Source organism: Mustelus asterias, chromosome 5 (assembly GCF_964213995.1).
Source record: "Mustelus asterias chromosome 5, sMusAst1.hap1.1, whole genome shotgun sequence".
NCBI lineage: Eukaryota > Metazoa > Chordata > Chondrichthyes > Carcharhiniformes > Triakidae > Mustelus > Mustelus asterias.
In genome coordinates this window covers 140,553,646-140,578,240 of record NC_135805.1, presented here as the reverse complement: position 1 = coordinate 140,578,240, position 24,595 = coordinate 140,553,646, and the positions used below count along the sequence as shown (strand labels likewise).

The 24,595-nt window shown below is 41.2% G+C and overlaps 1 protein-coding gene across 4 annotated transcripts in view; it reads right to left on the bottom strand.

Annotated features, from left to right (window-relative positions):
* disc1 (DISC1 scaffold protein) overlaps positions 1–24,595 on the bottom strand; it is a 94,982-nt gene that overhangs the window by 16,885 nt on the left and 53,502 nt on the right. For 3 of the 4 annotated variants that reach the window (XM_078213410.1, XM_078213413.1, XM_078213412.1), the window contains 2 exons: positions 18,056–18,314; positions 8,991–9,035 (listed from right to left, as the gene is read on the bottom strand). In XM_078213410.1, coding sequence (XP_078069536.1) covers positions 8,991–9,035; positions 18,056–18,314 — 304 coding nt within the window. The remainder of the gene's footprint in view (positions 1–8,990; positions 9,036–18,055; positions 18,315–24,595) is intronic. The other variant, XM_078213411.1, reaches the window with a different exon arrangement.

The window sequence follows — 24,595 nt, the reverse complement described above, 5'->3', positions numbered from 1 at the left end:
CAAATAAGGGCAGGAGGACATAGCAAATAAAATAAGGGAGGACACTGACGGCGAGGGAATAATTGGAGTTAAAGAATGGGAGTCTAAAAAAGATGGGCAAACATGAAGTGGAATGATTCTTATTAAAAGTTAGTTAAAACTTCTGTATATCAAGTAATAAGTAATCTCCCTATTCTTCCTACCGATTTGTACCTTACATTTATCTACATTGAACTTCATTTGCCAATTATTTGCCAATTCTGCAAGTTTATTAATGACCTCCTGTAATCTAGTATAGTCCTCCTCATTATTGACAATTCTCCCACACCCCCATCCCTCCAAATTTGGTGCTATGCAAAAGGTTAGAAATGTTGTGTTTTTGATTCCAAGGTCTAAATTGTTAATGTAAATTGTGAACAGCAGTGGTCCCAGCACTGATCCTTGTGGAACACCTTTTCCCAACTTCTGCTACTCTGAACAACTACCCTTTACTCCCATTCTCTGCTTTCTGACTTGAACCCAGCTAGCAATCCTTTCTGCCACTTGCCCTGACTCCACAGTCTGATCGTATTCATTAGTCTATTATGGGGTACCTTATCAAAGGCTTTTTGAAAATACAGATAAATTATAGTTACTACATTACCATTGTCTATTGTCTCGGTTAGGTCTTCAAAAAAGGTTGAAGCAGCAAGATATGTCATTTTGAAATCCATGCTGTTTATCATCATTCTAATTTCTAGATGTTCTTCTATTTACTCCTTGAGTAAGGATTCCATTATTTTTCCTATCACTTATGTCAAATTGATTGGTCTATAATCCCCTGGACATGTTCCGAGCCCCTACAGAAATATAGGAATTACATTAGCTATTCAACCAGATTTCAGCCACCACACCCTTTTTCTAACAATTATTAAATGAGTAGTCATGCTGCCAATCTCTTCCCCTGATTCTTTTGAAATACTGGATGCAATCCATCTGGACCAGGGGTTTTATCCTCTGAGTTTTAGTTTATTCAATACAGCCCATTTTTATTTTAAATGCACGTATATCATTACTCATCTCATCATTCAACGTCATGACTAAGCCCAGTCCATAGCGCAAACCAGCCTCCCATCCATTGACTCTGTCTACACTTCCCGCAGCCTCGGAACAGCCGCCAGCATAATTAAAGACCCCACGCACCATGGACATTCTCTCTTCCACCTTCTTCCGTCTGGAAAAAGATACAAAAGTCTTAGGTCACGTACCAACCGACTCAAGAACAGCTTCTTCCCTGCTGCCATCAGGCTTTTGAATGGACCTATCTCGCACTAAGTTGATCTTTCTCTACATCCTAACTTTGACTGTAACACTACATTCTGCACTCTCCCCTTTCCTTCTCTATGAACGGTATGCGTTGTATGTATATCAGGAAAGAAACAATACTTTTCACTGTATACATGTGACAATAATAAATCAAATCAAATAAATAGCAAAATAAAATAATTACTATTTCTAGTCTCTTCGTGTTATTACCTGCAGTATTATTCTGGCTATCCTTTAATGATCTAATTCTCAACACAGTCTTCTTTGTTTTACCGATGTAAAATATATTACTAATTTGTTTTATTTTCCTTGATAATTGAGTTTCACAGTCATATGTCTTTCCTTTTATTTTACTTCTCTCCTAATCTTTGTGTTCACTTCTCTATTGGCTGTGTATTTAACGTATGCCTCCAACCGGACTCTCAGTTGTTCCTTGATATCATTATTCATCATGCAGTTCCATTAGTGTTTCGTGTATACTTTCCTTTAAGCACATTGTATTTTTCAGGCACTCTGCTGAACAATTTCAAATGTTTCTCATTGTTGTACTCATTGTTTGCCAATATATTTGCCCATTTTGTTTTCCCCAAGTTTTATTCTCAGCTCCTTTAAATCAGCTTTTCTCCAATCCTTTAACAGTTTTTGTCATACTCATGCCCTTCTCCATCATCATCCTAAAGCAAATATGATGATTCATATTTCCCAGATTAACTTTTTCCTATCTGCTGTACTTCATTTCCTGTACAAACAGTAGGAACTCCCCTTTCCTTATCCACTTTACCTATTTATTCTATTCAATTAACATTAGCATAGTTGAAATCCCTTTTGATTAGAAAGTTGTATAAAAACATAATAATTTCTCTGCTTTGTTCTTCTTCCACCTCCCTTCCATTATTAGGTGATCTGTGACTGTACCCTTTAGCATGATGGATCCTCTATTATCTTTCATCTCTATCCACATAGATTTTACCTTTGTCTTGCCAATAGTTACATTTCTTTTTTCTACTGCTAATATGTTACCCTGAAGAATATTGCTATTTCACCTTCCCATTTTACCCATGTCTTTTCTAAATATGTTATATTCTGCAATGCTAAATTTCAACTACAGAAAATCAGTAATTACTACAATACCTGGTTCTTCCCAATGCACAATTGCTGCACGCACCCACCCACCCACCCACCCCCAGGTACACAGATTCAGGAAATTCCCCATTCCACACAACCGACTTGGGATAAACTGCCCCACCCAACAGATTTTCAATCTGGCAGCATTAACTGGAGTCAGGCCGACAGCAATGTGGAGGCAGCCATAAGGGCTACTGTGTGCAGAGGTGGGCTGCTTAACAGACCCATCTTGCTACTCTGGGACACTGTCACAATTATAACAATATAACAGAAAACAGCCCCATTAGTCCTCACTTCACACACCCAACTCCCCAAACCCCATCCATGCCAACTTTTGCACCTCATGTCCCTCCACTCACACCCATGTCACTCATACCATCCATGCCAACATATGCCCTTATACCCACCTCCAAGCCCTCCACAACAATCTATTCTCTCTACCCATCCCCCATGACCTCTTTTACCTTCCATGCCAGCTTATTGACAAACTCACCCCCTTTATAGCCCCTAAGTCAACTTAATACCATCTCATGTCAACCCATCCCCCCATTCACCACCCTTTCACCCAGTACCCACTATGGACATGCCTCAGGAACCATGGTGAAATGAAATAAAATAAAGTTCTAAGTATCTTTCACTGATGTAGGGCGGGATTTTCCGGCCACGCTCGCCCCAAGACTGGAAAACCCTGCCCAAGGTCAACGAACCTTTGCATAGTCCATGTCCCGCCCACTTTGATTCCATGGAGGGTGGGATGGTAAAATTCCACCCATTATATTAAAAAAAACCTCACTGATAAAAGCCCATCCAATAGATTTAATTTCCTCAAGCACTTAATCCCATCTTAAACACAAACATCTGTAATTGTTGCTCCACACCAAAGACAACGGATCACTTTATAACCCCTTGGAGCTGTGTGAATTTACAAACATCCCACTGTAACAATGATAGGTTATGGAAGCAGTCAAGTAGAAATAATATGATAATGATAGCACTCAGGCTGATGTCAACAAATATCTTGAAAATGCGAGCATTGATTCCCGCCCGCCCCCCCCCCCCCCCCCCACCCAGCACAGACTGACTTGTTAATTTTCATCAAAATTTAAAGGGCCAGGGATTTAAATACCTTGACAGCTTGACAACAGTTCCACAGATATTATCCACTTTTTACGCACATTCAAATCTATTCTTAACAATCCCAAAGGGGTACCTGACATCTCCAAATAATTTCCAATCAAATTCATAAAGCCCATGAATTGTGGTTCAGAAGCCTGAGTGGCCAAAATTGCTTTTGTTTGAAGGCAGCTGTACTTTCAAATGAAAGCAAAATGCTGCGGATGCTGGAAATCTGAAATAAAAACAGGAAATGCTGGATAAACTCAGCAGGTCTGGCAACATCTGTGGAGAGAGAAACAGAGTTAACGTTTTGAATCCATATGACCCTTCTACAGTACTTCTAAATGTGCTGCTGCTACCTCTGTGAATCACAGATGTATGAAATACATTCCACCTGTCCACTGCCACGAACCCCTTCAGCAAAAAATGGTGGGTGCGAGCTACAGGGCAGGACTTCCATTTCTGGGTTCTGGTACCATTTTGGCTAAAGCTCAGAGCCCTCCGGGCTTTGTGAAAATTCGGGCTTGTGTATTCATTACCATACAGGTATTTTAATTTACTTTTAAGATAATTTTCTCTCAGACTCCCATTCTATAACCCCATTTTTTCCCCTTCCCATCAATGTCCTCCTGCTCTGCTAGCATATCTATGCCTTATTGCAGTTGATTTGATACCATCCTCCTTGTCTGTCACACCTCCAAGTTTGACATAATTGGCAAACTTGAAATTTTATGTGTTCGAATATCCAAGTCATTTACATATATCAAAAAAGCATTGGCCGTAACATTGAACCTTGAAGAACAATGCAGTCTCCCATCCTCCAGCCTAAAAAATAACCTTTTACCATGTCTTGCTATTTTCTGTCCTCAAACCAATATTTTATCCAAGTTGACACAGACTGTCATATCCAATGAGCATCAGTTTTGGTAACCAGATTTTGGTGAAGTACATTGTCAAATGCTTTCTTATTATTTCTAAAACCTTACCAAACCACTGATGTTAAACCTACTAGTCTGTTGTTACAAGAAATGTCCTTACACTCTTTGAACAATGTCATTCTTCCACTTTTCAATCAACTGACATCTCCCTCATACCCAAGGAAGATTGGAAGATTATGGCAGTCCCTTTTACTATCTCCACTCCTATTTCCTTTAACTACCAGGGATGTAAACCATGATCAACTCTAAGCATAGCCAATCTTTCCTGTAAATCTCTCCTAACAGGTTTTACTCCATTACCGTTACCATCTCTGTTTCTACTGATATTTGGTCAGCGTCCTCTTGCTTAGTAAACACTGCCTATTAACTATTCTAGCCTTGCTCTGCAATTCCAAACATATATCACCCTCTGTCACGGGACCCACCCTGCATTGACCCGTTTTCTATTTAGATCATGGTGGAAGACTTTTGGTTTCCCTTTTATGCTAATTACCATTCTATTCTTGTATTCTCTCTTTGCCAGCTTTATTTTCCTCTTCACTTCCCCTTTCAACTTACTGTACTCTGACTTTTACTTTCAAGAATTTGCCTGCCATGCAACATACAGTCTCTTTTTTGTCTATCTTTCACATCATCCAAGATGCCCTGGCTTTGATTCATCTGCTGTTCCCTCTTGTTGGAATGTACCTAGCCTGTATCTGAAATATCTACTTAAAAATCACAGGTTATTCAGAGTTGCATTTTTCTTTTCCTTTTTATTCATCCATGGCTGTTTCTTTTGGCAAAGTACTCATTTAATACCTGCCCTCTTTCCTTTAGGGACATAAACTTCATTGCATTTGCTCCTTTTGAACAACTGGTTGGCAGGTCGTGTGTTTTGAACAGTTTTCTTTTCTGCATAGTGAATTCAAGGTGTCACTTTCAGTGTGGCTGCTAGCTGCTGTTTTAGTTCGCAGCTGTCCTGGTTGTCAAGTGGAAAGTGTTTTTCTCTCTCTCTCTCTCCCTGGTATTGGAAATTCTGTTGGCTAACTGGAAGCAAGGCTTCTGGCCATCCTAGAGTGAAAATTCTGCAGTTAGTGCTTTGCTAGCTAGTAACTAGAGTCTCTCTCTGGTGTTTTAGGAAGCTGTTCTGACTAAGCTTGTGGGTGTCTCTCTCAAGAGAACTGCAGCATCCAACCAAAGGACTAAGTTCCAGCATTACGGGAACATTCGTATTTGCTGTCTTAAACCTGTAGCAAGGGCTTTTGTTTATGGGATTTGTTTGGCTGGACCACTGTTTAGCTGTTAAGGTTTATACAATATCAAGATTGCTTTTTTTTCTTGTTTGTAAATTGATAAAAGTTATTGCTAATTTTCCTTCTATACATGTTAACTGTATACTTAAATAAATTTTGTTTGATAAAAGCTCCTTAGTGAGTCAGTTGAATCATACCTGAAGTGAAACATCTCATGCTCACCCTTGCCAAATTCAAAGTGCAAAATTTACAATTCAGGTGGACTTCATAAAAAACTTTGGAGTTTCTGAACTGAATTATAACATAAGAAAAAGCTAATGGACTTTTGTTTACAAAGAAAGAATTCCTGAGGTTTTTGATTAAAGGAATGGATTGTGGGTTGAGGTAGGTCAATGGTTAATGGGAGGAGCTAGGTCTGCAGCAGAGAAACAGCTTTTCAGTTCTGGCTGGGTTTGTTTAAAGCTACAGTTCTACAAGCTGCTCTGAAACTCATTTTCTCTTTCTGAAAGCTTCAAGACTGTCTACACTCATTATAGCAAGTCTATTTATGGATGCTACTATACTTAAGTGGCACTAAGTCTGTAAGAGGAATATTGTTTGTTTGGAACTGAAACAACGCTGAGTTAAAAACTGAAGTCGTTTCCTTCCATTTTTAAATATTATTCAACCATTGAAAGATAAGCTGCTTCAATTGTTAGAGTTATATTTAAACTGTGCTATTAAATAAAATTTGTTTTACTATAAAAGATCCCTAATTTGTCAGTGGATCACTCCTGGAGCAAAGCATCCTATCCTCACATTTATGACAAAACAGAAAATTCTTGGGGTCTAGTCAGGCTTTCGAAAGTAATTTGGGGTTCTGGTCCAGGCCCCTAACAACACATAGAACTAGATAATAAATTCTTAATTTTATTCAAAGTTTATACATCTCGCTTATCTCTTGTTATATCTTAGTACCATTGAGGTGATTTCATCCTTAATCACCAAGTTATTCCTCCCCTCTACTATTTTCTCTAGTTTTCCTGTAAACCTTATGAGAAGACATTGTATCATAAGGTTGGTTATGGAAAAGGACAAGGAACAATCCAAAGAATAATTAACAAGGGGGAAAATCAATTTCAATGGGTTGAGAATGCGTTTGGCCCATATCAAACATGCAATCTAGTCATCTAGGTATTTGTCTCTCTTTACAAGTTACTCCTAATATATAACAGACTTGGAAATCGCTGGCTATTAAGCAGGAGACGATTACTAATTTCAAAAGGAGCTTGGATGAGCACCTGAGGAAATAAACTTCCAGGGCCACAGGAATGGGGTGTGGAGAAATGGCAATGACTAGGTTGCTTTGCCGAGAACCAGCATGGACTTGGTAGGCTGACTGGCCTCCATCTGTGCTGTAACAACTCTGTGCAAATCAGAATCAAATGTTGCCAAGCAAAATGGTTTCTGATCAAATGGACTACCTTTAAAGAAGAGATAGTTCAGGTACAGATATATTCTCACAATGGGGAAAGATAGGCCAAAAAAAATAAATAGACAGCTCTCTGGACGACAAAACAGATAGAATTTAAGATGAATAAGAAACCATGTGCTCATGACGGTGGACAATTATTAAATCCCTACAGTGCAGGAGGAGGCCATTCGGGCCATCGAGTTTGCACCGATATCAATCCCACCTAGGCCCTATCTCCATAATCCCACATATTTATCCCGCTAATCCCTCTAACCCATGCATCCTGGGACAAGGGTCAATGTAGCATGGCCAATGCACCTAACTCACATCTGAGTGCTAGCGAGTATGGCTGTGTGACGTGGGTTTGATAAACTTGTTGGACTTTAACCTGGTGTTGTTAAACTTCTTACTGTGTTTACCCCAGTCCAACGCCGGCATCTCCAAATCACACCAAGTAGCTACAGAGGTTCGTGGTGTGGGAGTATGTGATGCTATTTCAGAATATATTCACTAGCCTTGACCATTGCATCTAAGGTCATTATACTGTTTGCAGCACGGCTGCAATGTTCTCAGGACTAAGCCAAGGCATACACCTCCTTTATAAATTACTCCCACTCACTTTGGAGTCTGCTGCATGAGGGTCCCCTTGCACCTATCAGAAACATGGTCTCTGTTCTGGACTCTATCTGAGTGCCTTCATTGCAGTATCACTAAATCTTGGATAATTGTTGTTTGCCTGATGGGACTATTGTCTTGATCTTCAGTGTTTCAAAGAGCAAAATTTTCAGGCAAGCATTCGCCATCCAGAGAGTCTGTGCATAAACTGTTCCCGCCGATTCTCAGAAGTCCACTACCATTTCACATCAGTTGAGGTCTGATTGGCAGTAGAGGGACTTTCATCCGCTCTTGGGAGCCTTGCCTTGGTGAGCTGTCAGCCAATCTCCACCCTTCTAAGCACAATGCTTCAGTGATAGTAACAAGACAAAGAGTACTCAATAAATGGCAAGACACAAGGAAGCTCAAAGGAACGGGGGAATCTTGGGAAGCTTACCCACAAATCCCTGGAGGCAACAGGACAGGTTAAAAGAGTAATTAAGAAGGCACATAGGGCACTTGCCTTCATCAGTTGTGGCATAGGTTGTAAGAGCAGGGAGACTATGTTGAAGCTGTACAAAACTTTGGTTAGGAGTGGAGTTCTGATCACCTCACTGTAGGAAGGATGTGATTGCACTGGAGCAGGTGCAGATAAGATTCATCTGGATGTTGCCTGGGATGGAACTTTTGAGCTATGAAGAGGGGCAGGAAAAGCTTGGGTTGTTTTCTTTTGAGCAGAGAAGGCAGAAGAGGACCTGATTGAGGTGTATAAGATTAAGAGGGTTATCGACAGGGTGGAATGGAAGCAGCTGTTCCCTCAGCTGAAGGGTCAATAAAGAGGGGGCATAATTTTAAGGTGAAGGGCAGGAGGTTTACATGGGATGTGAGAAAAGGTTTTTTTCATCCAGAGGGTGGTGGAAGTCTGGAATGCACTGCTTGGGATGGTAATTGAGGCGGGAAACCTCAGAATCTATAAAAAGTGCGTGGATGAGCATTTGAAATGTCACAACATTCAAGGCTGTGGGCTAAATGGTGGAAAGTGGGATTAGTGTAGATTTAGTGTAATTTTTTCTGTGCAGAAGCAAGGGGCCATCAGGCCTCTTCTGTACTCTATGATTGTTCAGAAAACAATTTGGTGTAGCTCTTTAAATATTGTATTCTGTACCTTTAGAATACACATAAGAAATTGGGCCTTTTGTGACACACCACAAGTTACAGCAGCAGAATGAACTTCCAAACACTCACCTCTGAATGTGTATCCTTGATGCTAAAGGAATATTTAATCGATACCTAAGAAATGAATATAAATGGTAATTAAATATGTAGATGGTGCAAGCGGTTTACATCAATCATAACCTAAAAACATCAATAATATCAATAAATATGAAAATACCAAATCTAAGTGAAAATGGTCATTTGCAAAAGGAAACATGAAGTTTATCTACATAACTATGTAAGGGACATAACTTTGACAGGGAATACCGTGAAAAAAGTCTCAACATCAAGTAAGAAAATTGTTAGTTGGTTGTGAAGGTCTTAGACATGAATACAAGACTCAAAATCCCACTAAACCCCATTCTGTATATCTGCCACTGGTAGTTTTATCTATGTGATTTAATGAGAAATGTAATTACTAATAATGCTTTCTATAAAGCATTAGGACAATTCAAAGGTTTTTATACTATGTTTTCTTTCACTGTAATGTGATAAGATAATGAAAGTTACCGAACACACAGTTAAATAGAGGGTAATATACAGGTGGAAGGACGTTCCAAGAGCATGTTGTCCCATTGACAGGAGCATTATGGGGGACATTTAAGGGTAGATATGAACAGTGTGAGCCTCAAAACTCCTTATTTGTGAGCACCGAATAAGCATTAGGCCACTCTCCTAAATCTAAGTTTCATAAACCACATGTTGTTGCTTGGACATAATAAAATTATATCATTTGTATCTGTGTTACTTATATTCAATGCCATTATGATAAAAAAAACATTTTTTTCTGTTTCCTCTCCCAAATAAAAGAAAGCTAAGCTTTAATGGAGGGGGGAAATAATGGCAAACAGAAATGAGTACTTTGCAATACTGCAGTAATGGCGAACTCGTAGTGGAGACTCACATTACAGAAAAAAACGTATGCAGCAAGTCAACTGCACAAATAAATAACTTGTAATCATTGTTCACCATTATGGTACAAGACCTTCACAAAACCACCCTTAAATTTGTCACCCAATATTTTCTGAAAGTTTCCTAATTTCAGGATTAACTATGTACCTGTCAGTTCTGAGAGAATAATTTGTTAGCCAAATATGTTAAAATCATTCACTATGTTGAGTTTTGGACACAAGTACAAAGTTGTGAATTAGCAACTCAGTTTATTTCCTGTCTGATTTTTTTAAACTTCAAAACAGGATTTTTTTCAATTTCACACATTGTGTTACCAAAACCATTTCACTCCCTAAATGGCTGTAAATTTTAGGCATACCAAGACACATTAGCCTGTTTTTGAAGGATGTGGCTTTCCATTTTATATTTACCTTATACCTTTAATAAGAAACAAAAAATAATTTCTCCATATTTTATCATAATTTCCAGGAAGATATTTAATAGTATGAACCATATATTTCTTCATTTGATTAACTAGAGATTATTTTGTCACTTGCTGGTACAAAACTTGAATATTCCAAAACTTTGAATATTTTCAAAGCATTTGTCTTGCAACCATCAGGACAAACATAAGAATACCAAATTTCAAATGATCACAACTTGTATTACAGGAGAAAAGGGTGCTGACTGGTTGACAAGTCAACTCTGCTAGGCTGTGATACTGATGCCAAAAACACAGGCTATATATCGCAACAACTTGACTGATTGATCAAACAACTTGTTAGAGTCATAGGTGGAATTTTCCCAAACAATGACAAGGGCGAAATCTTAATAAAAAAAACATTTTGAGTGCTGATCAAGTGAGAAAATGGGAGAGTTTCAAACTTGTTTTATTTGGGTGAGTTTGAAAATACAATCTTATGGCATCTTGTGCAAAAAAAAGTGCTTCGGTGGGGGGTGGGGGTGGTGGATGGAGCCTGGCTGCTGATCTCTAGGGGCACCCTGATCTTCCACCCTGATTGCCCCCTCAGCAGAAATTCCCCCATCTGTTCCCCCTCACTTCGGCAGAGCACCCCCCCTCCCCCACCGTCCCTCCCCCTCACCCTGGCAGAGAACCCCTTGCTTTGCTCCCCCAAACACCCCAGCAGAGAGCCACCCCTTCCCTCCCCCCCCCCCCCCCCCCCCCCGGCAGAGATCCCTCCCCTTCCCTCCCACCCACCCCCACAGAGTTCCCCCGTTCTTCCCAACCAACTTTCCCCCTTCCTTCCCACCCCAGCAGAGTTCACCCATTCCCTCCCTCCCGGCAGAGATACCCCCCTTCCCTCCTGCCGCAGCAAAATTCCCTCCCTCCCATCCCTGCGGAGCTCCCATTCCCTCCCTCTGTCATAGTTCCACTCATGATGTGGAATGTGATTTCCACTCCATCTGACGAAGGAGCAGCGCTCCAAAAGCTAATGGTATTTGCTACCAAATAAACCTGTTGGACTTTAACCTGGTGTTGTTAAAACTCTTACATAGTTCCACTCCACAGGCTCTGCTTCCACTCAGGCACTGCCCCAGGCACAGTTTTGATATCTGGTGGGCAGTGCCATGGTACCAGGCAGGCACTGCCCCAAGGGTGCTGTCCAGCCCTGCCTCTGACCACCCGGGTAGTTTCAAAGGCCTCCGATACCCCCGTTGGGGCCATCACGTCTGGTCTCTGCTGGTTGAGACCAGCTGTGATTCTTGCTGGGAGAACCTCAAGCTGAGAGGTGGTTAAGGTAAATGAGCCTGGATGTTAGTATCTGTTAGAGAAATTTCAAATAATCAGGGATTTAAGACTGATGAAACTACTCACACTAACTGAAATAACTCGATCAGACTTACAGACTAACAGGGGTACTGTCTGCATAAAGACACAATCACAGTAAGAGATTTAAACAAGAGATTTGAACAAGTATTTCTGATTTAGACACGTATTTTGGATTTAAAAATGTATTTCAGATGTATTTTTAAAATGGTCTGTGCTATTTAGCCAAAAGCAGGCTGCTCAAAGGGCATGATGGGATGAAGACTTAGTGAGATGAACCACATTCTTTGGAACAATGAAACCACAGAATGTGTATATTCTTATCAGCATAGGTTATGGACAATATGGGTTCCCAAAGCCATGGTATGAATAGAGCGGTTTAATTTAACTGATAAGACATGGGACTATCAATTGTCTGGCTCGAACATTTGACGTAATTGAGAGTTGATTAGAACAGTACCTTTGAACCCTATGGCTAAGCATCAGCAGTTGCCAAGCGACGGGGGAAGAAACATCCGGATCCTACGGTCCGATGAAATCTCATCAAGTCAGAGTAAAACGTAATTGGCCAAGGTATATGACAACTGTTAATGATTGATTTGTACTAATGATGACTGATTCATAACTAATGGGAGGCAGGAAAAGCAAACTTGAAAATGTATTAATTGTCCTGTCTGATGTATTGTAACTTCAGAGTGGCATTGGAATAGGGCCTTCTTGTCTAGAGGTGTGTTGGACTGGCCAACGCTATCTCTCCCAGTGATCGTTGATCAAACAAAGATACGTCTTTAACCAAGATACTGATTTCGCGAGTCTTTGTATTAGCTGAAGTTTCAGCATTAGTAAGCCTCTGAGAAAACCCTGCAACAGCATCTGAGACTTATTAATGACATGTTAAGCGTGGCACAAAGCCAATTTCGTCCGCAACCCGATTGAGGGAGGCGAAAAACCGGGCACATTTCTGATTTTTTAACCTCCTGCCCGATCTTCCCACATTGTTTGTAAGATCGTGCCCCAACTGTCATTTTGTGTGAAAGAACTAGTGTGATTCATTGGTGCAAATAAAATTACGATCTTCCCCCACAGTCATTTTTTGGGAGAGGGGGGCGAGTTTGGCACTGGTTCTGAGGGGCGGGCCTAAACATGCCAGCAAGTCTGGCTTCACAGAGACCAGGCTCCGTTTCTAAAGGGCCCCCCGATCTCAAAGTTAAACTGAAGACACTCCTCCCTCCCCCATGAACATCCGGAACACCCCACCCCTGCCATATTGTAGGCATGTTTCCCCACCCGCCTCCCAAACAGATCGCCAGCAACAGGGTCCTCCCAGTGGGTCCCCCTTATGACACCTCTCACACTCCACCTCCTTTATACCCCCACCTCGTTGGCACTGCCCCATCACTCTTGCAGAGTCCACCTGGCTGTCATGGTTGAATTAGAGAGTTTTGGAAGGCTTCTGAAAGTTCTATATCTCTCTAAAAACTCCAAGGCTGTCTACACTTATTATAGCAAGTATATTTGTGATTGCTATATTTATAGTGGGTTTTAAGTCTAGAGGAAGACTGTTGCTTCTTTGAAATTCAATGGTGATAAGTTAGAAATTGGTGTTGTTCCTTTTCACGTTTAAAGATTGGTCAACTGTTAGGAGGTAAGCTGCTTTATTTTGTTAGAGTTATACTTAAACTGTATTATGAATAAAGCTTGTTTTGATAAATGATCCCTAATCTGTCAGTGGAATTAGAGTCATAAAGTCATAAGAGGTTTACAGCATGCAAACAGTTCCTTCGGTCCAACTTGTCCATGCAGCCCTTTTTTTAAAAAACCCCGAAGCTAATCCCAATTGCCCGCATTTGGTCCATATCCCTCTACACCCATCTTACCCATGTAACTGTCTAAACGCTTTTTAAAAGACAAAATTATACCCTCCTCTACTACTACCTCTGGCAGCTTGTTCCAGACACTCACCACCCCGTGTGAAAAAACTGCCTCTCTGGACACTTTTGTATCTCTCCCCTCTCACCTTAAACCTATGCCCTCTAGTTTTAGACTCCCCTGCCTTTGGGAAAAGATATTGACTATCTAGCTGATCTGTGCCCTTCATTACTTTATAGATCTCTATAAGATCACCCCTCAGCCTCCTACGCTCCAGAGAAAAAAGTCCCAGTCTCCAGCCTCTCCTTATTGCTCAATCCATCAAGTCCTGGTAGCATCCTAGTAAATCTTTTCTGCACTCTTTCTAGTATAATAATATCCTTTCTATAATAGGGTGACCAGAACTGTACACAGTATTCCAAGTGTGGCCTTACCAATGTCTTGTACAACTTCAAAAAGATATCCCAACTCCTGTATTCAATGTTCTGACCAATGAAACCAAGCATGCTGAATGCCTTCTTCACCACTCTGTCCACCTGTGACTCCACTTTCAAGGAGCTATGAACCTGTACCCTAGATCTCTTTGTTCTGTAACTCTCCCCAGCGCCCTACCATTAACTGAGTAAGTCCTGCCTTGGTTCAATCTACCAAAATGCATCACGTCGCATTTGTCTAAATTAAACTCCATCTGCCATGCGTCAGCCCACTGGCCCAATTGATCAAGGTCCCGTTGCAATCCGAGATAACTTTCTTCACTACCCACTATGCCACCAATCTTGGTGTCATCTGCAAACTTACTAAGCATGCCTCCTATATTCTCATCCAAATTATTAATATAAATGACAAATAACAGTGGACCCAGCACTGATCCTATGATTCTATGATCCCTGGTCACAGGCCTCCAGTTTGAAAAACAACCCTCTACAACCACGCTCTGACTTCTGTCATCAACTTGAGAAACTCGGCATCACCACCAGCAGCAACCAAGCCTCCCCCGGTGCCACAGTTTACCCCAGTCCAATGCCGGCATTTCCACATTCTGTCATCAAGCCAATTTTGTATCCATTTAGCTACCTCACTCTGGATCCCGAGAGATTTAACCTTATGCAACAACCTACTATGCAGTACCTTGTCAAAGGCCTTGCTAAAGTCCACATAGACAACATCAACTGCACTGCCCTCATCTACCTTCTTGGTTACCCTTCAAAAAACTCGATCAAATTTGAGACACATGATTTTCCACTCTCAAAGCCATGCTGACTGTCCCTAATCAGTCCTTGTGTTGCTAAATGCCTGTAGATCCTGTCTCTCAAAATACCTTCCAACAACTTACCCACTACAAATGTGAGGCTCACTGGCCTGTAGTTCCCAGGCTTTTCCCTGCAGCCCTTCTTAAACAAAGGCACAACATTTGCCACCCTCCAATCTTCAGACACCTCACCTGTGACTATCGATGATTCAAACATCTCTGCTAGGGGACCCGCAATTTCCTCCCTAGCCTCCTGGGATGCACTTCAGGTCCTGGGGATTTATCTACCTTGATGAGCTTTAAGACTTCCAGCACCTCCTTCTCTGTAATATGTACACTCCTCAAGACATCACTATTTATTTCCCCAAGTTCCCTAACATCCATGCTTTTCTCAACAGTAAATACTGATGAGAAATATTCATTTAGGATCTTACCCATCTCTTGTGGATCCGCACATAGATGACCTTGTTGATCCTTAAGAGGCCTTACTCTCTCCCTTGTTACTCTTTTGCCCTTTATGTATTCGTAGAAGCTCTTTGGATTTTCTTTTGCCTTATCTGCTAAAACAATTACTCCTGGAGTGAAGCATTCTTTCCTCACATGTATACCGAAATAGAAAAATTATTGTGGTCTAGTCTGGCTTCACAATATACCTTGGGATTCTGGTCCAGACCGTAGCAATATTTAAATGCTTATTAAAATATGCTAACCTGGTTTCCGCACAGTGGCGCAGTGGCTGGGAGAATCCCAACAGGGTTTTGTGCTGGCACTGGACCCCTCACCTGTGATTCTCTGACCCTGTGCCACCCCAACACGATCTGCACAAGCCGTCATGCAGCTGGAAAATTGTGGCCATAGAGGTCCTCTGGTTTTTCATAATAGGTAGACCGTTCTTAATCAGCTCATGCTTGGAAATCCCAAAACAAAACATCTACTTTTAGATGTGATTCCGCGATTAAGCAGCGCTAGCTAAACATGTGCACCAATAGCTACACTAACAACCATTTTAAGATAATTAGTCAAGCTCGTAATGTGGCTCATTTACATTTGCATGAACTGACATACAATTGTAAAAACGACCCGTTCTCCACAAACAAAAGGAATATGTTCAAACCTTGTACCTTTTTTGAATTACCCAAGAGCTTTGAGTGCCCATATTTCCCAGTTGCTTTTTCCATTACAACACATCTGCCAATCGGAGATGATTTGCCAACCAATCAGCACCCATGGTTCAAGTATAAACTGGTGTGATCGTTTGAAATTTGGCATTCTAGTGTTTGTCCTGACGAGTGTACTCTGTAACAGTTGTTAGAACACATATTGCAACTATACAATTATAAATGACATGTACATAATGACGTACAACGAAGTGTCAGCATGCATTGCATTGCTATTTCCCTTGAGGTGCAATTCTATGATCTTGTGCTGCCAGCAGGGAGTCACACCAAGAGCAAGCATAGGTTGGAGAAACAAGGTTATGCTATCCTAGACTCATTTCCAATCGATGTCCCTTCAAGCATGGTTTCTCCACTGGAAGTGCAGAATCAGAGATATATTCACAGGAATTTATAAAGTAACAAAAATGTACATTCATGTATTAGAACTATTGCATTCAATGTCTATTTTAAAGCTTGACACATCACCCAACTGGTTACTACAGAAATACTAGGTGGCAGTAGAGTTACCTTTTGCCGTTTCTCACCTTCACTGACTTGGAATCTAGTAGGTTACTGGGAAGGTCAGCCTCTCCTTCATGGGGACATAAAGGGAGCACTGCACAGCATGCAGGGCATAGAAAGAGGTCAGGAAATTAAAAAGTAAGCTTCAGGTATTTACCACAAACTATTAAATATGTTGGACAGAAGAGTCAAAATCAGGTTCAATTAAAAAGTCGCTGATCTCCATGCAGAATCTAAATTGAAAATTGACATGCAATAGTATGTAATATGAGGAAGGCTATTAGTTAAGTCAGCAGAAGGAAGAGAAATAACTTGTCAAACATAGCACTAAACCTATCTTAGCATAACAGTAATGACAAGTTCTGTTTTTCTGAAGCTCTATATGAACCCAGAAGTATTCAATGTTGCTAAGTTAGCGCTTTGAAAGCATATTAAAAATATATTAAATTGGTTTCACTTGATAGTAGGATTCAATCTTTATAAGAATTAATATTCTATATGGCTTTGTTTGAAGTGTACTGTAATAGTGTTCGATGATTAAATGGGCAAATGGAAAGTTATGTTAGAGCATATGCAAATCATTATAGGAAGTGACATTGTTAGATATTGGTTTTAGAGCATTAAGTCAGATATTGCCTCTTATTCCCACTTGTAAAATATGCGTAACTCTATTATTATGAAAATGTAGACCAAGGAAAGAACTTGCAGCAACATTAGTGAGTTCTACATTGCAACCTTTTTGGTCCTTCCCATTTAGTCTTCATGATGTTTTCCTAAATTTCTGCTTCCCATAATATCAGGGAGTGAATACTAGTATTCTTGTTTCATCTCTGCTTGGATTTTCCTCATTCAAATTCTACTAAACAAAACTTCCCTCTGTTCAGCTGAAGGTTATACACACAAATATTTGCCATCTACAGTTCTATTGATCGACTACATATCTCCAACACTGTTTTTATTTGTTAATTTGAGCTATTTAATTTTCAGATTATTTTCCTTTGGCTTAGATGTGGATTTGAAGCTTTCACTGGACAATTCCTGAACTATTTCTGTTCAACTTTCCAACAGCACATGTACACAAACGTAATTCCCACATCTTTTCATTATTTGTGCTTTTGATTCTGTCTGTATATAGCATAAATGTTTTTCATTCAGTTTAACAAAATCACAATGTCAACTTGACAAGCTAGTGGACAAATGTCTTGTTTCAATTTGCAGGCAGGCAAACAGATCAACCCCTTTCTATGTGGATACATCTGACCATGCCTTCTTATTTTCCACTTAAAAAATTAATGGTGCTCCTCAATAGAAAGGTTACTGAAACACCAAAACTATACCTACACAAGGCAGTTTAATGATCGTTATCATTGGAATAAATGTAACAAAATTTCATGGCTTAAAACAAAACAAAGCAAATGTACCAACTCACATGGAGGTTTATCCTGCTGTTTCCACAGCAGTGACACTACAAATACCATTAGTTGGTTTTCTCTTTTAAAAATTATCTGCTTCAAAATACAAATCTCACAAATACAGCCGAGGAACATTTTAACAGCAGCACTGCATTGCTAACCAGTGACAAAACTGTTACGTGTGGAATAAAAATTACAATGGTTACCTCGGATGAATCAGTTTCTTTTTGGTTAGAGACAGAACACCGTCTTGCACCCCAATCTTGTTTACTTGGAAAGGCACTCTCCTTTGTGTCCTTAACCTCTGTACGTGTATCTTCCAAGGCCTTGTTATCTTCATCTGCTTGAAACTCTTCCATTTCAGAAGCATTATAACTCCTCTCTTTCAGCTGTAAACCTCTGACAAAGAGTTGACAGGCCTCCAAGTCTGCTTCCCACACTTTCTCTAGCAGCTGGCTTCCAAAACTGAAAGAACCAACGAAAGTTAGAGGTATCCTGTCAAAGCTGCCAGCTACACCACAAATGATCTACTTGTTCAAATTCAGATGATAGTTTAAATTGTCACTCAAAATATAATTATGCATATTTAATCAGTAACATAGCAGGAAGCGGGAAGTCGACACTTCCCGCTGCCTTGGCAAAGCAACCAGCATAATTAGGGACCCCACGCACCCCACTTTCTTCCGTCGGGAAAAAGATACAAAAGTCTGAAATCACATGTCAACTGACTCAAGAACAGTTTCTTCCCTGCTGCCATAAGATTTTTGAATGGACCTATCTTGCATTAAGTTGATCTTTCGCTACACCCTAGCTATAACTGTAACACTACATTCTGCACTCTCTCCTTTCCTTCTCCCCTATATACTCTATGAACGGTATGCTTTGTCTATGTATTGCACAAGAAACAATACTTTTCACTGTATGCTAATACAAGACAATAAATCAAATCAAAAATCTACAAAAAATTCAACTGCATCTACCATTAACCCACTTCAAATTTCTGTGTCACACAATCAAGTAGCCAAATAACTGGAATTGGTAATGCTTATACCCTGGCATAAGGTAAAAACAACTGTCTTGACTTGCAATCATATGGGGTGAAATATTCCGGCTCTTCACGCCAGCAGGATCTTCTAGTCCCATTGGCAGTGAATCCGCTGTTCCCATTGAAATCCCATCGATAGCAAAGGGGCCAGAAGCCGCTGCCAGCCGTCGGTGTGTCACCTCCAGCTGCTGAAAAACACACTGCGGGGAGGCCAGAGAATCCTGTACATATGTTAAATTAAATCTCTCAGCAACAAGACAAGGTGCTCCATACAAAATGCATCCATAAGAGTACAGTTATGTAGAGCAAATGAGGTATCTATTTTCTATACCGCAATATCCTGCAAAAAGTAATAATCTAAACAACGAGTTAATCTTAGTGCAAAAGTAATTTTGATGCAAAAGCAAAGATGTATTACAGTAACTCAAATGTGTTAATGTATTTTAAACATTCTTAGAAACGTCCTTCCTTAATTCAAATGAATGCTTGCCACAAATACCCTCCAAAACTTTGATGGAATCAGACAAAATTTACTTCAAAACATTTTCTATCAACCTGATTTCTAACTTAGATTTCCTCGTCTATGTTTAAGGTTATTACAGTAAGACTTGAGGTCCCATACTAGATTTTTGCCATATAATGAAATACCTTGGGACATAAAAAACGTTCTGCTAGTCATAGTTTGTTTAGATTAAATGATCCAATTGTTTTCCATTGAATCATGCATTTTAAGAATGAAAATTGAATAACAAATCAGTACTACTTGCATTTTTAAACACAAAGAATAAAAAGTTGGTTATTTAGCTCCTCATGTCTATTCCATCATTTAATGAGATCATGGCTGATCTGTGACGTAACTCCATGTACCTGCCTTTGCCCCATATACCTGAATACCCTTAGATTAACAAAAATCCATCAATCTCAAAATTAAAAACTGACACCAACTGCATTTCCAAACATCTACCACCTTTTTCATGTAGTAGTGTTTCCCAACTTAACACCTGAATGGTTTGGCTCTAATCTTTAGGCTATGTTCCCTGGTTAAAGAAACTGTATATGAAATGGAGATGTATGTCAAACATTTCACCTGGTTCATGAAACATTTTTGTATTTCCTTTTTATGCAATCAATGTGATATCTCCTATTGTAATCGAAAGCCAGTACTTTCATATTATATTGTCACATCAAATGTTACTGCGGATTGTAAGCAGACAGCAAATACAACTCCCAAAATATTTAGTTTGGACAAAAGCCGCATGTTTTGACTTACATTTGAAAGTGGAGAAATAAACCATAGTAAAACAATACAAATGACAAGTAATATTTAAATGTGAAAATCCGACTGTTGAAAAAAAAAAATCAATGATTGGGATTTGCCCCACCCAATCAGACGGGCATGTTTAATGGCGAGATTGGAAAATATCACGAAAAAACCCTAGGTGCATTACCCAGCGGTTTAAATCCAGGACAGGATTGTCCCTTCCCCTATCAATGCCAGCCAAAAATAAGGAACTTAATTATAATATATCTACATCTCATTATTGTGACCACATGCCAGAACCATTCCCCAATTTAAATCCCACATTGACGTGATTTCAGATTGGCAAGAATACAACAGGTTTTAAAGGCATATACCTTGTGACCTGAATTTCGAGGGGTACTTGGAGACACGGAAGCAGCTCCGTAGATTCGGGGGAATCACAGGCAAGTATCCACAGCAGCGTCTTCATGACTGCCTTGTGGTGCACAGACACGAGTACAGGGACGAAGGGAGGCAAGGGAACCCAAAGGCATGGGCAACAGTAACATTTAGCTTCAGTTCACAGCAGTAATGTCTGAGTGTGCCAATGACCACGTTTAATTTGTTGCACACACCCAGGAAGGTGGCTATGGAACACTAGCCAAGGGGTTGCTCCTAATCCCTTGCTTTATATTAAACTATACAGTGATATGTGCCTCCTGTAGTCCAAGGAAAGCACACGTGCAGACGCTGTTTGGTCAAACATCATGCACAGTAAACAATGAGCATCCATGTGGTGGCCTGGACTCTTCAGCACGCAGAGGGACCTTGCGAGGTAGCCACAGATGATTACTGGAGAAAGGGTGATCCTTGGCAGACAAATGGTAACCATAGCGACTCTCTCTTTGATACTGCAGTGAGACGACCATCAGGAAAATGGAGCCTGGTTATTGCCCAGTCTGGCCTATTGTTTATAGGGCAGGGGGAAGATGAAATAAAAATGTCACAGTGGCAGTTGGCTTGCCAAAGTCAAGAACAAAAACCTCAAAAGCAATGGGTGGCAGGGCCTCCTCTGCATGCAGAGGATGAACCCCAGAGAGCCATCGCTTGTAGGCACATCAACAGACCCAGAATCTATAGACGGCGCTCGTCTTTCCTGCAGATGGCTAAGAATCACTGTCACGAAGAATGTGCATGTCCAGGGAACTGGCTAGTCACATATGACACCTGCTGTAGGATTTGTCACCACAGGACTTGGGAGGGCATCCACTGCCAGTGTCTGTAAAAGTGACCACAGTGCTCAATTTTCATGGCAGTGTCTCCTTCCAGGGCTCCAAAGTAACCTCTGTGGGATCTCGCAAGCATCCACATGAAAGTGCAGCCAGGAAGTCACAGATGGCACCTTTGCGAAGGCACACAACTTTGTGTATTTTGACTGAGATCAGGCAATCCAGGAAGCAAAAGCAGTGAGATTTGCACAGATTTCTGGTTTTCCACAGGTGCAGGGTGCTATTGAGTGCACTTACGTGGCACTCAGATCTCTGTAGCAACAACAGTCAACCACATCATTAAATGTTCACCTGGTCTGCAACCATTGCAAATAGGTCTGTGCACAATTCCGTTAAAAGTCCATGATTCATACACTCTCAGATTCCTGACATCTTCCAGGGTTCAGAGTTTGCAAGTTTGGGTCCGAGGGAACAAAGGCTATCCACTGAAATGTGGCTCATTGCGGAGGCCTCAAAAGTGCAGTGGAGAGAAGGTACAATGAGGTTCAAGTTGCAACTTGCACTTTGATGGAGCAAACCATTGGGATGCTGAAAATAAGGTTCTGGTGCCTGGACCAGTCTGAAGGAGCCCTGCAATATAGTCCATAGAGATTGTCATGCACCACTGACACCAGCTGCACCCTCCACAACCTGGTACTGCAATGGGTCGGAGATCCTGGAGGAGGTGATGGAGGTGCTGCACGTCTTTTCCAATGAGAAAGACATCGACAGGGCTGAGGGTGAAGAGATCTTTGAATGCCAAGATGATGGCTATCAGGCACATACAGGGCGCCCTCAAAGCTGGATGCCAGCAAGTGCCTCAACCATGGAGTGCAGTTCCCGTAGCAGTGTAGGGCTGATGTCCTGGACCAAGGTCTCCATGGCGGCTGCCATCCTACTAGTGCACTGGCACATTGGTGCTATTGCCTCAGTCCGAAAGCAAATTGACTCTTCCATTGTGCCTTGCAATCTGAGGAGGGCAGCCGACATTGTTTCCTGATATTCCAAAGTTTTTCTTTGCAGTTCCAGCAACTGAGGCATGACTGATTCCAGAGACGCCTCATCTGACTTGGATTCAGCAGGTTCCTAGCCTCTGGTAATCCTCCAAGTAAGAAGTTTAACAACACCAGGTTAAAGTCCAACAGGTTTATTTGGTAGCAAATGCCACTAGCTTTCAGAGTGCAGCCCCTTCGTCAGGTGGAGTGGAGATCTGCTCACAAACAGGGCATACAGAGACAAACTCAATTTACAGAATAATGATTGAAATGCAGTCTTTACAGATAATCAAGTCTTAAAGGTACAAACAATGTGAGTGCAGAGAGCATTAAGCACAGGTTAAAGAGATGTGTATTGTCTCCAGACAGGACAGCCAGTGAGATTCTGCAAGTCCAGGCAAGCTGTGGGTGTTACAGATAGTGTGACATGAACCCAAGCCCGTCCTCATGTGTGTGGAACTTGGCTATCAGTTTCTGCTCAGTGACTGCGCTGTCGTGTGTCGTGAAGGCCACCTTGGAGAACAGCTTACGTGAAGATCAGAGGCCGAATGCCCGTGACCGCTGAAGTGCTCCCCAACAGGAAGAGAACAGTCTTGCCTGGTGATTGTCGAGCGGTATTCATTCATCTGTTGTCGTAGCGTCTGCATGGTTTCCCCAATGTACCATGCCTCGGGACATCCTTTCCTGCAGCGTATCAGGTAGACAACGTTGGCAGAGTTGCAAGAGTATGTACCGTGTACCTGGTGGATGGTGTTCTCACGTGAGATGATGGCATCTGTGTCGATGATCCGGCACGTCTTGTAGAGGTTGCTGTGGCAAGGTTGTGTGGTGTCTTGGTCACTGTTCTCCTGAAGGCTGGGTAGTTTGCTGCGGACAATGGTCTGTTTGAGGTTGTGCAGTTGTTTGAAGGCAAGAAGTGGGGGTGTGGGGATGGCCTTGGCGAGATGTTCACCAGGTTCTCCTCCGATCCTCCAAGTTCCAGCATTCTGGGATGTCCCTGCTTCCACCAGCTGTGAATCAGACAGTGCAATGTGCTCACCATATTATGACCCCGAGGCTACTCTAGAATTAGGTCCCACTGAAGTGCATGTCTCTGTGCTATGGATTCAAATGGACTTGAAACGGATGTTGCCAGAGCTGCTGAGTTTTTTCAGCATTCTCTGTTTATGTTTCAGGTGATCAGGATGTCTGGTATGTATGGGTGGTGAGTGGGGCCATGACTTGCAAGGGAGATGAAGATGTGTGTGGAAGAGCGAGTGGTGGTGTCCCTTGAGCTGGCATAGAGTGAGATTCCTGTGGATGTGTGATGCATCTGAGTTGTTGGAAAATTCCAACCTTTGTATTCTTAAAAGGAGGTAATATTAAACAGAATCCAGTTTAGCAGCAAAATAACATTTTGCATATAGGATGACTCTAATATTCTGTTGCTAAGAGACACTGTCCAAGGAGGCCATGCTTGAACATCTAAAACAGTGCATCTTCTGAAATTGTCTTGACGAATGATCATCAACCTAAAACCTGAACACTTGTTTCTCCTTCCACAGAAGTTGTCTGACCTGAGTGCGTCCAGCATTTTCTGTTTTCATTTCAGATTTCCAGGATCCACAGGATTTTGCTTTTATCTTTGTGCATCATCTCACTTCCCATGAGCATTGAATTTGGTTGACATGGGAATTTCTGATGTTTTTTCAAGTTTAAATTTAGATCAAGAGTCAGACTCTGACATAGAAGTTTCAAACTGCAAGATTTATTAAATAGCCTAGTTAATAAGGAGCTGCTTGACAATAGCAGTTACATGCCAATCAGCTGAAAGTGGTTATATTTAATAGATGTTAATTATTGTAGCAGAAAGTGGAGTTAGAATTTTGTAACTTTGAAGTAAGTCAACAGTACTCTACTGCAGAGGAGATGATATGTCTGAAGACACAAAAGAGTCCGAAGAAAACTTGAAAATCAAAAGATTAAGGGAGGGAGGAACATTGTAAACAATCACAGGGGAAAAGATTTGGGAAACTATTAGAACTAAAGGCTAAGTCCTCAGGACCTAATAAGGGTGGAATAGTGGTTAGCACTGTTGCCTCACAGCACCACGGGCTCTGATTCAATTTCGGCCTCGGGTGACTGTATGGAGTTTGCAGGTTCTCCCTACGTCTCTGTGGGTTTCCTCTGGGTGCTCCAATTTCCCTCCATACTCCAAA